We start from the raw sequence: 18,215 nt of genomic DNA, 5'->3' as shown, positions 1-18,215 counted from the left end.
AGGGTCACACCAAAAGTGCTGGCTCTATTTATAAAGCCTTTGATAGTTTTTCTTTTTAATTTAAAATTCTTTAAAATTAAATGATTTAAAATATATTTATGATATTATTTCATTACATGTTCACTTTTTTTTTATGGGATTATGATATTTTTATAATATCATCAATCACTTTTTCTACACAAATCTTTCATGTTATTTTTTATTTATTTATTGTCTGTCCTTCACGTGCCTTCAAAAAAGAATTAAAAAAAATCCCTCTGACAATACTCATGTGGTGTGTTGTTCTTTTATATTTTTAATATATCTATGTTGAAATTATCAAAATGTTTTTTTATTAGAAAAATTGATGAATGTCTTTTTAACTCTTATTTCAAATTATCTTTGTTTTTTTTTTTATATATATCTATTCTTATTGCTTTTGGTATTTATTGGATTAAGATCCTGATCCAAAAACAATTTTTTTTGTTTGTGATAAATATTTTAACAAGGGAAGGAGGAATTATACCATAAATTTTTTTTCTGATTTAATTTAAATTATTATTTTTCTTAAAAAAACAATTTTATTGCTATATAGTTTAATAAAAAATTTTAAAAGCTTTCCATACCATGAGATAAAATATTTTAATAAATTTATCTTTCTTTCAACCTTATGTAATTTTTGGTTAGCGTTAAAGCTTTTTTAATATCTATAGGCACATATAGTTTCCAAATTAAACATATGCATAATCTTTTCAGCTTGGAATTAAAGTTTTTCTTGACCAATAAAACACATGTCGACAACACTTATCCAGTGAGTATGATTGCTTGGAAAACTAGGTTCCAATAGGCATAAGCTTGTGCTTCTACTGGGTTGTGCTAAGCGCTTGAGCTGGCTGGCAGGATGGCGTATCGGCTCAACTTGTATACACTTCATTTTTATTTTTATTGCTAGTTAACCAGTAAGTTCATAAACATGTATATATATACAAGAGCAGAAGAGGACTTGCGGTCAAAACTTAAAAAGGACTTGCCCACATAACATCAGAATATATCACTTCGCTGACTCTGCATTGATATCTTTGCACTTCCATGGCACCAATCTTCATACACAAAATCTCTGGCATTTACAATATGAATTCATCAGAAGAACTTTTTGTTTATTAAAATCTACAACTGTCACCAAACCAAAAGTAAACAACTCCTGGCAGAGTGTTCATGGATATTACATTACACGGCCCCAAGGCATTCTCGCTTTTTACAATAAAGCTAAAATCATTATTTTACATGAGTAATAGGAAAGAGATCACATTCTTCTCAGATTGTCGACCCTTGCCTGCATGTCACTGTCTATTCCGCTATCACATTCTTCTCAGATTGTCTAGCCTTGCCTGCAAGTCACTGTCTATTCCACCGTCTTCATTCCCTGTCGTTTCCACTTGTGCAACCTTACCTTTTGCAGCAGGGGCAGCAACAGCAGATGATGGTGCATTTACAAGCTGCAAGAACAATTGTTGTATATAGATTAATGATTAATTCAAACCTCAATCACTTAGCCAGCATGCATGCAAAAGTAAAAGTTGAAATGACAATATTACCTCCTGATTGACGTCAATTCCAATCTCATCAAGAACTTGGTTCACTAGGTCTTCAGTTTCTTCCTCTTCCTCATCCCCTTCCAAGGCATCATCAATGGCATCACCCATCACCTCAGTCACCATTTCCATCTTTTCATTCTGCCTCTCAAATTCTTGCATAATTTTCTGTAATGATGGCAAGTTCATCTGCCTATTCATCTGGCCCATCGCTTTCGTTACACCTTTCATCGCCTCTCCCATTGCTTGCGTCGATTTCAGTGTCTGAAATTTATTCAAAACATCCATATCTTAATATCATCAAGCCATATGACCAACTTTGATGCATTTACTTTTTTTATGAAACGAAAGGGTTCAATAAAATTGTAAAATCAACAACACTGAAAACCCTAGACACACATGAGGGAAAGAAAAAGAACACCTCAAAATTTGAACTTCAATCAGAATCAAAATTTACATGTCTCCCCATCTTAAATATTTTGGAATCTCAAAACCAATCAAAATGAACTGAAATGCAATGCAGCATGGAAAAAAATGAATATTTTTGATAGAAAAGTCTTGCCTATATATAAAACTCTGGCAACATTTGATGTCATTTTATAACTAGGATTCTTGGCAATTTATTTTGTTAAAATCCTATCTCCTATTCTGATTAGCCTCTTCAGAGTTTTACCATGCTTATATATAAGCAGATGTAATCTATGACTTCAGGAACTCAGGAAGCCTGTCTGATGAAATGAGATATCAAGTTCTGAATTTTTTTTTCTTCTCCTGTTATTCAAAAGGTACTTCATTCTGGATTAAAAAATGCAGCGGCATAGCCTAGAGGCTTCTGTGTATTCAAGCCATTCTTTGTTCTGTCAGTCTCCTTGTTCTACATGAAAATAGCTATGTGGCAAAGATTCCAAGATTTCTAGCATGCCAGCCAAACAAAAACTCAGTATGTATTATTAACTGTCAGCAATATATTTTCGGCCACGAAACAAGCAGTTATAGTTTTTTTCAACAAAACATGGGCCAATGCTCTTGGTCTTTCGGTTTTGTGATGATCTTGCACACAAAAACCATAGTTCACGTTTTGGTCACGATTGGAAGGGAATTAATTACAGTGAGAAAAGAAAAACTGCTTGGATTTTAAAATCAGTCAAGTCACTTTCCAAAATTCCTCCCTCCCCCGAAAAGAAAAAACATTAAATTATGCATGTTGTTTTGCTACAATACACAGAGCAAGCCGAAGCAAAACACTAAATATTTTCAATATGTATACATATATGATACAGATATTTTTTAAGAAATAAAAAAGTAAAGGGAAAGTCATCAGCATCAGGGAACGCATCAAACATGGACAAGAAGTAGTAACAAGCAAGAGATACCTGAATTCTAAGAGATACACCCTGAAGCTGTGACTTGAGCTTATAGAATTTCTCTATTTGATGCCTAGTCCTAATAAGGTCCTTGGCCATTACTTTCACCGCTCCCTGCAAGCAGTGTCAAAAAATTAAAATTAAAATTAACCACATGAATTTAAAAAAGAAAAAAAAAACCCTGCTTTAAATTCTTAAAAAAACAAATAAATTAAATAGCAGCTGACCCACCATCTGCCCTTGCTTAGCACTTTTCTTGATCTCAGCGATTAGTTTCTTTTCTTGCGTCTGTAGACCTTGTCTCTCCCTCTCTATCTCTCTAATAGATTTGTCCAACATTCTCTTATTTTCCCGCAGAAGTTCTGAATTTCACAATAATCAATAACCAAATTAGCATCCAATAAAATTTCAAATTCATCCCTAATCAACATGAAAAATAAATAAATACCTGCGGGAGTTTTTTTCTTGCCGAAGAGGAAACTCATGTCGATGAATGAATTGGGATCGGAGAAGAGGAGGCCGCCCGGAGCTTAAACTGATAGATCGGATCCGGCAGAGTCTTTGTCTGAAGGGAGATTGATAGATTGCTTTGAAGAGGTTTTCGTCGTCCAAAACTCTTCCCTCCACCCTACTTTTCTTTTACGCGGTTAGAGGAGTTGTTAATAATCAGAGAATCATCGGATTTTACACGTGTCTCCTTGTCATGGTAGGCCCCATTCATGCTTTTAGACTTTTGTAATCTACCGGTGTATGTCATCTCATGCACTCGTGCTCTTTTGTAAACTGCTATTATTTGTTTATTTTTATATTCCTATATTAATGTATTAGAATTAGTAAAAAGATTAAAAAAAAACCTTTTTTAAACTTAATACCAAGTAATTGATGGATGTATTGAAATAGAGCGGACAAAGAAAATTCTCTCTTTTATATTTTTATTTTAAAAATAAAAAAATCCAATTTAAAATTACAATAAAGAATTTTGTATCTTTATCATTGTCTTTTTGTACATGTTTGTTTTTTTTTATTTTTTTTTGTTTCGAAAGAGAAATTAAATACTACCATAAATGCTTCTAAATATTTTAGAAATGAAGATAAAAAATCCTTGATTAAGTTTGATATATTCAATTTTTAAAAATAAATATATTAAAACCATAAAAAAATAAAAATATTAATTTAATATTTTTTAAAATAAAAAATATTTTAAAAATTATTTGACGATTGAAGTCTATTACCGAGCAAAAGCTTAAGAAGGTGTTTGTTTACGCGGTAACTTTAGCTTTTAAAGCCAACCGCGTAAACATTATGTTTAATAACAAAGAAAAGCACTTGACTGTGTTGTGTGGGATCCATGTATTTTGGGTTGAAACCACCGGTTCCGCACAGTAGTTGAGAGTTGTTTTTCTCGCGACTGCCAGGTGAATAATTCACCGGGGCATCGTTCACTTTAAGAAGTGAACAGTGCCCATGTGAATTAAATTCATATGGGCACTGTTAACGTGAACAATGCCATGATTCTAACTACATGGCACTGTTCACGTGAACAATGTCTCCGCGTCTGACCCTGTAAAAAAAATTATTTTTTTTAAAATTATATTTTACTCGAAAAACTAGTGTTTAATATTATTTAATAACACTACATAAATTAGAAGAACATCGCATGATGACATAACATTTGTGGAATTTGATCGCAATTCCAATTTTGTTTCTGATGGTATTTTACTTGATTTTGTTGCACGCTCAAAAAACCATGGAAACTATAGTCTTTATCAGATGAATTTCATACGTGATGAAATTGTAGATAAGTTAATGGAATAATAAAAAATATTTGATATAAAATATTATTTATTTAATGATGTAATAATGATAGTTAAATCTACAATATTTAAATTAAAAACCATCAATATTAATATATATCTTTTTTAATTATTTTATAACCTCAATTTGAAAAGCATGTTTAACCAAACACATTAAACTATTTTTTATTCAACCTTAATTTTAACCATAGTTTTAATCAAACATATATCAATACCAAACCAACATCAACTAAAAGTACTTTTTATAAAATAACTTTTTCAAATCACTATCACAAAAACTACTTTTTATAAGTCTCTACCCATCTTGTGTGTGCTCACTTTCTTCTCTATCATCTCTCTTTCTTTTGGGTCCATAGTTTTTTTTCTTTCATAAAATTTTTGGGTCTCTTCGAGATGCGATAATTTCAGCTATATTTGGCAAACTCTTGTCTAGAATATTGAGTTTAAAATTCTTCTGATTTCGTTTTATAGCTATTTAATTATAAATTGAGAAAAGAATCATTATATTATTTTATAGATTCATTATATGAATTAGATTGAGGCTTAATCAATTAGATAATAATAATAATAAAAAAAGCTTTGCCTAGTCTAATAGAATTCCGATGGAGGCCTTGCAAAGATGAAGGTGGAGGTCAACCAATATTCTCTTACCGATGTAAGTCAAACAACAACAACAACAATAATTTTTTTTTAATTTTTCTTCATTAAAGGCAACTTGGGGGATTAATATTCTTCTTCTTCTTCTTCTTTTAATCCAAATGAGTATCGTGATACAGGTTGGTCCATAGAATCATCCTTTCTATAATGCTATTATTTGTTTTATGAATGCCAATAGATTGGTGGACTTCATTAATTACAACTTTAATTTAATACAATGATTGTGTCCTCACACACTTCAATTTGTATGTTACCTATATAAACTTGTTTCTTTTAAGCAGGTGAAAAAAATTATGCATGAAAAAGGGTGTAGATTTTATGATAGCCAAAACCAATAAATTCATGTCAAACAATCAGAGAGAAACTTGAATTGAATGCGAAGTTCAACAATAAACTAGTTTGAAAGGAACAACTTGCAATAATAATAAAAAAGCAATAATTAAAGCTATAAATAAAGCAATTAATAAAACTTACTTTAATTCTCCTAAAATAGCATCGTCACCAACCTCTAAAAAAGTCATCCCAAAGAATTCCTTGAAGTGATTCTAAAACTCATAAATGGAATAGTCTTAGGTCCAAACTAAAAGGTTTCCTTTGACTCAAGTAAAAGCTTAGTTTTGTATGTTAAAGAGATCGATCACCTATTAAGTTTTTAGAAAAACTTAGATGTAAAAAAAGAGAATAATTCAGTCGACTTATATTCAACAATACCTTTTATGTACTAGATGGAAAAAGTTCAAGTTTAGTGCAAATCCAAATAGATTGATTGTGGAATTAATATATGATATAATACAAATAATAAAGATGATGGTTTGTCCAAATCATTAATTAATAGAAACATATTGCAACCTTATTATTATTTCGATGATAATCCAAAGCTAGGACCACTACTGTATGGAGGTAAAAGATATTTAAAATGTCGAACTGAGTAGTTATTCCTCAATGAAAGAAACTTATTGTAAAAGAAAATCAAGGTTTTTGATAATGATAGCCATAAACAATATATGAATTTGTTATAACCCAATTTTGACCCACTTATTTTTAATTTAATTTTAAGGAGGGTAAATCTCAAAATTTAAAAGATCAGGGGATTAAATGCAAAAGTTCAAAACTTCAGGGGCTAAATTGAGAAACAGGCCACCCACAGATCCGACGTCGTTTTGGTCACTCGTATTCTTCATCTTCGTACTCTGGAAACAGAGGAGACTACCGGCGAAGAAAATGCAGAGCACCACCAGACACACTGCGATGCACACGACTTCCACCACCAGCTTCTCAGTTCGTTTCTGATAACACTTTGCAAACACTAATTAGTAACCAAATAAATAAAAAATGCAGAAAACTTAAATGCATAAGGCATTTGGTTACGAAGGAAAAACCTTTTGAAGAATTCTTCAAAAGATAAAAAAAACCCTCCGGGGCAGCTAAACCTAGGATAGATAATTTTTTTCACTAGTTTGAATGATTACGAGAGAAGTATCTCTAAACAAAATCCTTTGTGTCTATACTACCTTACTTGATGAGATAGTGAATCATGTTATGTCTCTTACCATAGTAGCTTGCCAACACATCTGATGATCTTCACACTATTGTCATCCTAACTGGAACCTCCAATTGCTAACAATTCACATAGAAACTCCCCCTAGGAGTATATTGGCTCTCCAACTTTTAAGGGATCAATTCTCCTCAAGAATTTCCTACACACTCCTCATGTGTCAAGAGTATGTGCTGCGAAACTCTGTGAAAACTCTTTAGCTGGTTGACATATTTGTTTCAATGCAATTAATGCTTTTACGTTCAAAAACTTTCCTCTGAAGCACACGACACACACCTTTTTCCAGACTTAACCTTCCTTATATACATGTCTTATGTGATAATGATAAGAATAATCTTCAAGTTTCCTAGTCTATCATGTTGGTAACAAACTGCTAACATGTTTTACAAAAGTATTGATAAAATTATCTTTGGATAACTTTTTCTACTCTGTCTGAACTTATTTCTTAAATAATCTAAACAAATAAGATAATTATAGAGAATATAATGCTAACTAATCTTGATAAACTTCTATCTTAGTCATATTATCGTTTTACCAACCGTAAAAAGATCTTCACTAATTTAAGCCAACAAAATAACATTTACAATTTCCTCTATTAGCCTGATTTGTGACAAAACATAAAAAAAATAGATTAGTAAGCATTAAGTTCAGATCAAACAGAAATTCCTACAAACACAATCAGTTAGCATGCAAACAATTATTGGTGTTCTTAATTATTCAAATAATAATGCATATGCGTGAAGTTCAGATTAAAAGTATGGCATGCAGCCACATCATAAAAGTTCTTATGCTTATCCCAAATATTACAAACCATTAAAACCAATTTAAAATCAAATCAGGATTTAAAAACAGTAGGAATAGAATAATTAAAGGAGCAATAAATATCAGCAGCACTATAATCCATGCATCTCCCTTTGATTTGGCACTAATCAAGGTTTTTATCATCGTCATCTCCCACAACCATATGATGAATTTGCTCAATATGCAACCCCAATTGAACAAGCCTGTCATTAACCTGTACCACATCCCGTTGGATATTAGAGAGCAACTTGTCAACTTCTCAAGTTTTTTTATCCCACCTTCTTGTTAAACTATCAAACTTGTTGGTTAACAACTATTATTGCTCCATGATAAGTGGAAGTAATGGGTTGGTTGAGGATGACTCTGGTTAAGATGAGGTGGAATCATCAGTAAAAAGTTTTGAAGTCCACTTGACTTTAAAAGATTCTTCGGTCTTTTCTTGATAACTACAACTTCAGATTTCACAACAGTTATAATTGAAATTTTGCCAAAATTTTTCACTATGGTTCAACATCTCTCAAGGGAACCTTAGCCAGAACAACTACTCTAGTGATCAGACCCCCAAAAGGGAAACTTGATTCCTTCTCAGAGAGAGCTTTTTGAATCACATATATAAAATATGTAGCAAGATCAATGGGTATATCAATCACAATGGCATACATGAATTATGCCTTTTCAATAGTCAGTTCTGTGTGTCTAGCAATTAGCTATAAGTTGGTCATGATAATGTTTGCTAACAGTTTATAAGGTGCAGCCAATGACTTTATAGGTAACCTCTATGACTTCATAGTCCATTTAGGTCCATTAGGTCTTATAAACAGATTACTCATTTGGGTTTTGGATAGTGCCCCAATTCCTTTGAAAGGAAAATCCGAATTAGTGATCTTAGGCATGCCATACAAGTCTCTAATGATAAAGGGGGGGACAGGGTAAGGGTTTGACCCCTCACTTTGGAAGTGATTGACTTTTCATCTAAGTCAAACGGGTCATATTTAGCATAAAATTCCCTCACAATTTTCACATAAGGAGCAGGTGCCCCTTGAGTCAACTTTTCCCCCTTTTTTTTTTGTAAAAATCTCTTCAATGAAAGCAAAGACAATATCAGATAAATTACTTATAGATACCTCACATTCTCCAAACACATTCTTCCTTGAGAAGTTGGTTCTGTATGCCTTTTCTGTTTCCGGTAAGGTGAAACACTCTATCTTGGCAGAATATGGTTTAAGTTTTAATGAATTACCCATGCCTTTGCCTTTCTCATCAGTCTTTTGAATCTTGGAAAGCTGAACAGGGGTTTTCTCAAGAGATGAGGTCTCCTGCTCTTGTTCATTCAAGGAGCTTGAAGAAAGTGGTGCAAGTTTCTTTTGTGCTTTCATCTTATACCGACCTTGTATAAATTAACACAACATTCATCAATAATGTTTTCAAGAAATTTCAAGATTCATGCTTTTCAACCTCACACAAGATCTAACAACATGTTCTTTTATTGGATTAAGACATAATCTTCTTACCATTTCTCTTGAACGATGTAAAATGCAAAATTGAAGAGAAGATTTTGAATGAGTATTAAAGAGATTATTAGGGATATCAAAAGAGAAAAGAGACGAAAGGTTTTGCCTTGGAAATGGATAAAACAAGGACTTTAATTCAAGATGACATAAAAAGAGAACTGATTTGACTGAAGCTTGTGGTGAAAAAGGATATAATAATGCAATATTTGACAAAGGCTCTGTCATATCAAATCATTTTTTTTATTGATAAGTTTAACTGGCTTCTCCCCATTAAAACACATCATTTGGTTGTTTAAAGATCTTCTTTGAAACCCAAAAAACCTTCCTTGAACCACTGATCATTTTTTTTTTTAAAAAATAGCCACATCATTCAAAGATATAAACCTTAATAAGGTAAGCCAATTTTTACCCTAAAAACACTCACAATTGACAATTTTGAAAAGAGATACTTACATCAATGGTCAATCTTCATTCATGAAAGCATATCCCTTTGTTTGACCAAATAGAGACGTGAGTGTGTGAGTGAGATAAGCATACCATTCTGATTTTTTTTTTAAAAAAACTTTCTTTAACCATCTTCATACATTGATAAAATATGCTTAGGAGGGTGTCACCAATATATCTAGAAAGTCAAACTTTATGTTAGGGCCTAAATACATGAACATTTATTATTCCCAACATAAATTTTGATTAACTCAACAACTCTATTATGAAATTTTTTGTTTATTTCCGTAATGAAGTGAGCAATGACTTTTTTTTCAAGGAGTTGAAGAGAGAGAAAAATAATCTATTATGATATTGCTCATCTATTTCCACAATGATGTAAGCAATCAACTTTTTCTTAAGGATTTGAAGAGAAACATAAAAAGATCTATTATGAGATTGCTCGTCTATTTCCACAATAATGTGAGCAATCGACTTTATCTTCATGGATCTGTATCATGCATCAACTCTTGACCATCTTGGCAAAGAAGAATGGATTGAATTACCAAAACCAAGAGATTAACCGATTATCCAACACATAAGCATTGCTCTCAAGCTGCTTGAATTTTTTGGGATATCATTACAGTTTAAAAGCTTTTCTGCCATACCCAAAATTAAATGATATTTTCAATCCTTTTCTATAATGGATTATAAGAATGCTATGATTAGAATTGAAGTCATCAAATCAAATTTACTTTTATGTTGGGAATCATATCATATATTGATGATATTCTCTTATCAAAATGACCAATTCATCAAATTGACAATGACTTGTTGATTTGAGAGAAATCTTCATATATATATATATATATAAATGCTTGTACAACATTACAACCTCTCATTAGTTGGTCAAGGGAATTGTTTCCTTTTAAATTGTGTTTTCTCCTTCTCCTTTTTTTAAAATGGCGTTTAATATAACGATAATTTTAAAGGTCAATGGTAGTGGCCAATGGTGTTTCATATCGATATCATCCATGGAATATATATAGTCGAGTCTATTGCTAACTTTTTATTTTCTTCTTTGGTGAAAAAGTTTCTTTGGATTTTTGCTAGCTACAATGTCCGAACCTGCCATGTTTAGACTTGAGAGATTTCTTGGGTATGTCCCTACTTGTCTGAAGTACATATATAATTACTTACCTGTATAATTCCTCTGATGAGAAAAGATGAGAAGTTGAGTGAGATACTAATACAGAGCAATTGTCCTGTGTAGTGCAATAAAATTTCTATGACGAAGAAAAAAAGAAAAAAGAAAAAAGAAAAATGGAAAACCCTGATAAGTTGCAATCATTTTCTATGGCTTTAATTTTACATGTAAGGTTGAGGCCATGTGCTAAGGCAGTGAAAAAGCAAGAACATCACTTCTCATGGGGAGAAGAAAAATTTCCATCTGCTTTTTTTTCCTTTTCTCACTTTGTTAATTCACCTTTGTGTTTTGCTTTAACGGTTCACCGTGTGAATGGAGTGTTGAATATTCATTAATATTCCTTCTCTGCAATTCAATTCAGACAACAATCCCTTCTCCTTGAGGAGTACTGCTCCTTTCAAACATTGCTTTCATTAAAAACAAACCACCTTTTCTCCTTTTTTGATTAGATGGAGGGCTAAAAGCCTTGGAAAGAAGAAGAAGAAAATTCAAATAACCTTTGACTAAAAAGAAAATGAATATGATTAGAAAGAAAATAAATAGATTATTGATTAGATAAGTCCCCAAAACATTAATTACATTGATGATTTAGATTTGCATTTTGATAACAACATGAATATTACAGAATGAAGCCATTGGCAATGGACTGATTAGTTTTGAAATTAGTGGTTTCATACACTGGGAGCTCCTCTCTGTACCTTCCAATCCCAATCAGATGATCCAGCTCAAAGAGATCAGAGCTTGAACAACTCTCATCATCATCACTGTTGCTATCACCATCACCTTCAACATAGCTGTGAAAGCCCCTGAAATCAAATTCACTAACACTCTTCTTTTGATGACAACTCCTTCTCCAATAACCTGCTGCTGCTCCTCTAGCAACCTCTAATTCCCTGACAGAAGTACTCTTGACAGCTTTTTGGGGCACTGGCATCAATCCTGGATCATCTTCATAAATACATTTATGCCCACAAGGTCTAGAATCCTCGTCAACAATGACACTGACTGGATAGAATCGAACTGACCTTTTTGTGCCATTGCTTGGTTTCCCTCTTGGAGGGGGTGTTTTGCTTAAACAAGACCTTGAAAAGGAAGTAACCGATGAGCAAGCAGACTTTGATTTACGCTCGAAACTTACATCTTCCATGGCCCCAATAGAGCACATTTTCACCTTCTTTGCAGCACTTGCTGAATTGAAAATAGAATTTAGGAAGCTTGCAATGCGACCACCTGGTGAAATTGGCTGTTTTACCTTCTTTAATTCACCATAGATTTTTAATGCTCTTAACTTTGTCTTACTAAAGCCTCCGCCTTCACACCTTGGCTTCAGTTGTGGCGTATCTGAAAGTGGTTTGGTTCTTTGTTGGGCAAAACTCGAATTTTCTTTGACACTGGACTCATTTTCGGAGGACGAGAACACATCTCCTCCTCCCCCTCCTCCGCCCCCTCCTCCTGCAGAGCTAGAGTCTGAAGAGCTTGAGGTCGCGTTATAATGCTTAGAGCCACGAGAGCTTCGCTTCTCCATCCAGCTTTCAATCATGACAGCTCGACGAAGAGTAGGAGATGCTTGTTTCTCCCCTTCAAGAAATGATGCATCACGCCTGGTTGTTGAAACAGAGTTGCAACCCTGTTTCTTGATCATGGTTGTTTCTCTAGAGTATCGCCCCAACACATGTTCTTCGCCGTTGGAATCATCAATCGAACGGTAAATAGAATCAAGAAGAGTCGAAGAGAAAGATGGGGTCCTTCTTCTCTGAGGGAATGTGGTTTCCCTTGAAGATCTCTCCTTCTTGTACATGTTTTGAGCACAAGAAATGTAGAGGGCAAACAGACCTACTTATAAGAAAAAACTTCCAGTGAATCAAGGCCCAGAGGAGGATTTGACAGGAAGAGGGTGAGGGCAAGCTAGCTGGGGTAGCTAGAGATCCTACGGACAGTGAAGTATAGTTTAAGGGGGTTTGGGAGCTTTAGTGTCTGCTAAGGGAATGTCAAAAGCTGCAAGACACATTAATATATAGAATTGCAAGTAGTCATGTGAAGTAGAAAGAAAGACTAAGCAAATTAAATAAAATAGTACGAGTACCAGTATTATTTATCCTGTGGTGTTTGTGTGTGTAAATGTAGTGTGTTTGTGTACGGCTTGTTTTGAATAATAATAAGCTTGAGACGAGAAACACGAGTACTGAGGCAGAAAGCAAAGAAGAGGGAGGGAAAGGAAGGCAGGCAGGCAAGCAGAAGAATGGAAAAGCGGCCTCTGTGCTGTGCGTGGCTGTGGAAAGATTTTAAAAGGAGATGCCGCGCGTGCGGGTAAATTGTAGAAGAAACTGTAAGTTGGATGCGATGGACAGGTTGGCGGGCAGGTGATGATTGCTTGGCGCTTTTCATTACCTTATTTACTGTGTTGTCAAATGTCAAGAGGAACATTTCTACTGGTGGCTGACGTAAGACAGGAATTTTCAATTTATTTTTATTTTTATTTTTTTTAATATTCTGTCTTTGAGGGATGAATTGCGAGGGACCGTTGGGATCGACTGAAAATTGATGAAGAGCTCATAAAAAAAAACCCAGCCTATCTGTTAATAATTTCAATAATAAAAAAAAAATGATAATTGATTCATCTAAAAGAAAACACGTGGCATGACCAAGAAGCATTATGATTGATATTTAGTACTGCTACTGCAACTGACCATGATGGTTCCATGATGTCCAATACTATTCAAAGCTTAACTAACTTGGAAGACTTTATGAGTGTTCGATTCAAATTATTTTTTTTATGACGTTTTTAATGTCTAGTTCTTGTAATAGTTAAAAATATTTACTTTCTTCTATAAGATAAATTCTAAAAGACGTCTAGCATATTTTTTTCCAGTAGCAGAATCACTATAACTAATTTCATTTAGTTCACAATCATAGAACTCAACAGTTACACCTACTTGTTCAACACTATACTTTGATTCTGCTTTTCAAAAAAGAACATCGGCTCTAACAATTCCGTCTCCATCTACCAAAACAATCGGAAATGTTTCAAAAAAAATAGGCATACGACGTACAAAAAGCTTACGCCAATCCATAAGTGATTAAAGACCTTTAGACTAACATATCATATAGTGCTATTCTTAGTTTTGAGCTTCTATTATTAACTAATATCACCATTGTTGAGCTTGACATGAAAATTCCAAAATTAAAGGAAAATATGAAACATGGAGTCTTCACCTAGTTCTTTAAAGAGATTAAGAATTCTAAAATATATATTGGTTCTATAGATCTAAGTAAGGGGTTGGTTATGTATAAGAGAAGATAAAAATTATCCTTACCACATCCTTTCCAATAAAATATCACCTTAGCTATGTATTTCTTGTAAATTTATTTATATGCATGCCTTTAACTTTCCTAATTATTTTAAGAGCTTATTTCATAAGTTATTTGTTAATCATTGTTGTTCATCTAGTTGGCATTGCGCCCCGAATTAATGTCTCACAACTTGATGATTTTTTTTAATTTTTAATATTTTTTTAATGTAATTTATTTTTTATGTATTTAATATATTTATTGACCTTTTTTTATTATGTTCTTATCTTTTTTTAAAAAAAACAAACCTAGAAATTTGAATAGAATACTACGCTCATCCAACTTTGGTCTTTACTCGGAGGAGACTTGTGGACTTGTTATTGACCTCATTTTAGGTTTAAAACATCTTACTAGGCCTACCTTACTCCCTAAAACTAGGAGACACGTTAACCTAAACATGAAAAATCCAAATTTAGGCTTGATCAAAACTTGACGCTAACTTGACAAAAATTCATCGACTCGTTGTTAAACTCGTTTTAAGGTAAAGAAAATATGTGCCTTAGACCTACACCGTCCCTTAAAACCCAATAAAAAATATGATGCTAACTTAATAAAAACACATTGATATTAATTTTTTATCCTTCTTTCAAAATAAATATTTATACACACACGCATAATGACAAAGACATAATTTAACAAAATGAAAATAATGTTAATATGAAGCAAATAAAAATAAAATAAATCAAAATACATTGGTGAGTAATAATCATCATGGATAGTAACATGTGCATTATTTTATGTTTTGAAGAGTAAACCATACATAGACCTACTGTAAAAAAAAAATGAGGAGGAAGAAGGATTTGGCTTATGTAAACCCGTGACTAAAAATTAGTAAACCAATGCTAAATAGTGTAACCTTTGATATAAAAATAATAAATTTAGAAGGAAATGGTTATTATTAGGGTCAAAAGTCCTCATTAGCTTAAAAATATCAAATGAAATATAGTAATAAATTGATAATGTAATTGACAAACAATTACACATGGGTTAATTAGTGGTGGCATTTTGGTAAATAAATAAAAATCCCCCTCCTTTATCAAGCTAAGTCTAGCGGTCATGGAAGAGGGAAAAATGCAAAATTTCTTCTCTCTTTTCTTTATTTTCTCATATTTTCTAAAATGTTTTGCAAGGAAGAGTGATTTCAAGTGATTTTACTATAAGAAACCACTTAATTAGAAACTTTAGAGAGGTTGGGAGGTTGCGTTTTAGTGAGAGAAAGATTAAAATTTTGGAAGGGAAGGTGATGATACATGGAAATTGTTATAAGAACTCATTCAATTGAGTCAATTTAACAAAGGTAGAGAACTCTCATTTAATCAAATTTGTTCTTTATTGTTTTTAGGGGAGGGGAAGAAATCCATAATTTTAAGATTCTATAGTATATGAAGAAATTGGGGGATAAGGGTTGTTTGATTTAAGTTTATTTAAATTAGTTTGGAATGGAAGATAATATGATAATTTCTAAGAAAAAAATTCAAAGAAAACAATAGACAATTGGCTACCTTGTGGCCAACCATGGCAGGTAATTTGGGGGAGATGGAAACTTTGCTTTAAATTTTATGATATTGGATGTTAAATTTCATGTGAAGGTCTAAGAAAATGTCATTGCGGTAAAGTTTTGGTTGGATGCATGATTTACATGTTATAGTGTATCTTTTGAAAAGTATAGGAATATAATTTTGAAACCTGGATATGAGAATGTTAATTGAACGAAATAGAAATAAGGGTTTAATTGTGTTCGTAATAAAGGATTTAGATGTAGTGGGATAAAACAAAAACAAAAATAAAAACATTGGTTCCTTGTTTTTCAAATGGTCGACCTAAGATTAAAAAAGAATCAGGAGAATTAAATTTGATTAATTTTGTGTAATATGGGGTGTTAATTGAGCAAATATGAGTTTAAATTAATTGTAAAAAAAATTAGTTTGAATCATGAAAAATAAATCCATGGATGGCTTGTAGTAATGGCTAGGCATAGATCTCCTCCTTATAATAGATTTCATCTCATATCAAGTATTAACTTGCCTCTCATAATTCCTTTGAGGTTTGTCATTAACTGATCCTGCCACACAATGATATAGTCAGTAAAAGCAATCATAACAAGCTTGAATTTTTTGAGCTCCAAAGAATTGTGACACTAAAAAATCCACTCCATCTTTTTCTCTTACTCTAAATAAACTTTTACATCATTCTTCCCTTGAAAAGTCAGTATTTTCAGCTAACTATACACAAATCTCCACCAAACTCAACATTATAATCACAATACCTATAATTTTTCCTCTAGCCAAAATTATCATCATATTTATTTGCTCTATATTGAAGATTATATTGTTGTCCAAAATATTCTCAATGGCACACGGACATATCATCAAAATCAACATCACCTATATCCATATTGTTAGCAACAAACTCATCCACAATAATGTTAACTCGCCTAACAGCTCTCTTAACATTAAGTTCTCTTTGTTAAGGCCTATTTTAAACCCTACCATGATCATTAGCACGTTGCCTCTCCAACCTATCTTCAAATTCATTGGTCATCTGATTCATCCGCTGATTCATAATTCACAACCGAGTTACAATTTCATTTTCCCCTCTCTGTGGTGCCATGTTATTGCTTGACTCAGACATCTTCAAATTTGAAAAAAAATTGGTTACTTGACAAGATATATATATATATATATATATTCCTTACCCACTCCCTCACTTGTTTACTCTCCTCTTGTGTTTCACTCAAGGATCCATGGCGATTTACAAGATACTTTACGACAAGAGGACAACACACTAGAATTAATTAATGATATGGGAAACTAAAATTAACATAAAAATCATTTCTAAGCTGTAGAAATAATCTGATCGAAACTAGAAACAAGTAGGAAAACCCAAAACTACCTAAATTTGTTGAACCGAACTGATTAAACCATTTTTTACCCGAACTGATTTGAATATATATATATATATATATATATATATCCCAATACAACATTAAAATTTTTTAAGACATTAAGTATTTTTTTATCAAGAAACCTTAATTAACGTAAATCATAGTGCTAGACGCGAAGAAAATTGACAATGAAAACAAAGACTCAAATTCTAGGAAGAGCCAAAACAAAACAAAGGAAAATGAAAGGATATAACTTAATTTCAAAGCCTAGCTCTGATATTAACTGATGCAGATCTCTTGATCACGTGGTCAAACAACCCGCAACAAAGTTGAAATACAACCTAGATAGTCCAAAACCAGGTTTGATAGAACCCTGACCTAGAGGTAACCTTATACCTAAAGAACCAAAGTTATTGGAATAAACTTGGAGCTAGAGATAACCATGTACCTAAGAACTTGAAGTATGCAAATGACACCACAAAGCTAGTTAATCTTTGATAAATCAGATATGCGACATTTGTCCCTGCAAAGAAGGGATGTTTTACCACAAACAATTAAAAAGAAGAAACTCACATTTATTATCACCAAGCTGCCAAAATTTGCAGCTCCAAACATTATATAATCTCCTTTAAATAACCTTTTTTGGATTGTAAGCCAATAGGCCAAAACTAGGAATCAACTAATATAAGTCGAATAATGAAATAAACATCTAAACAATGTCTAATGAGCCATAACAAACCCAAATTAAAAATAATTGTTCAACATAAAATAAATAAAATCGAATAGTAAAAACAAAGTACTTATGCTATAATTCCTTCATGTAGCCAAAATCTCTAAGCTCTTCTAAGTAGTGTTTTAGCCGAAACTTTTAGTGTGGGAATTCAACTAGGAAGTTTTGTTTTGATTGCTAGAATATACTTTCTTATATTGCCTCCTTTTTGTCTCCTTGATGTGTTAGTAATACTTATAAAATAAGAAAAAAAACCTAAGAGAAAGATTCCCTTAGATACTGCTACATCAAGTCCATATGGGACTTAGAATCCTTGCAAAGTATGGACACCAATTCTTCTATAAATCCAA

The 18,215-nt window shown here is 32.5% G+C and overlaps 2 protein-coding genes across 2 annotated transcripts; both read right to left on the bottom strand.

The window, feature by feature from the left end:
- Positions 1 to 1,115: 1,115 nt before the first annotated feature.
- Positions 1,116 to 3,592, bottom strand: LOC18107704 (vacuolar protein sorting-associated protein 2 homolog 1). Its single transcript, XM_006371943.3, has 5 exons — positions 3,384 to 3,592; positions 3,167 to 3,297; positions 2,945 to 3,049; positions 1,575 to 1,835; positions 1,116 to 1,475 (listed from the first exon to the last, which is right to left on the bottom strand). The coding sequence occupies exons 1-5, from the start codon at positions 3,418 to 3,420 to the stop codon at positions 1,338 to 1,340; spliced, it is 672 nt and encodes a 223-aa protein (XP_006372005.1). The 5' UTR covers positions 3,421 to 3,592; the 3' UTR covers positions 1,116 to 1,337.
- A 7,832-nt stretch (positions 3,593 to 11,424) lies between these two features.
- LOC7490520 (protein BIG GRAIN 1-like A) lies at positions 11,425 to 13,141 on the bottom strand. Its single transcript, XM_002324677.4, has one exon. The coding sequence runs from the start codon at positions 12,699 to 12,701 to the stop codon at positions 11,523 to 11,525; it is 1,179 nt and encodes a 392-aa protein (XP_002324713.1). The 5' UTR covers positions 12,702 to 13,141; the 3' UTR covers positions 11,425 to 11,522.
- Positions 13,142 to 18,215: the final 5,074 nt, after the last annotated feature.

Source organism: Populus trichocarpa, chromosome 18 (genome assembly GCF_000002775.5).
Source record: "Populus trichocarpa isolate Nisqually-1 chromosome 18, P.trichocarpa_v4.1, whole genome shotgun sequence".
In the NCBI taxonomy this organism is placed as follows: domain Eukaryota; kingdom Viridiplantae; phylum Streptophyta; class Magnoliopsida; order Malpighiales; family Salicaceae; genus Populus; species Populus trichocarpa.
This window is presented reverse-complemented; position numbering and strand designations above follow the sequence as displayed.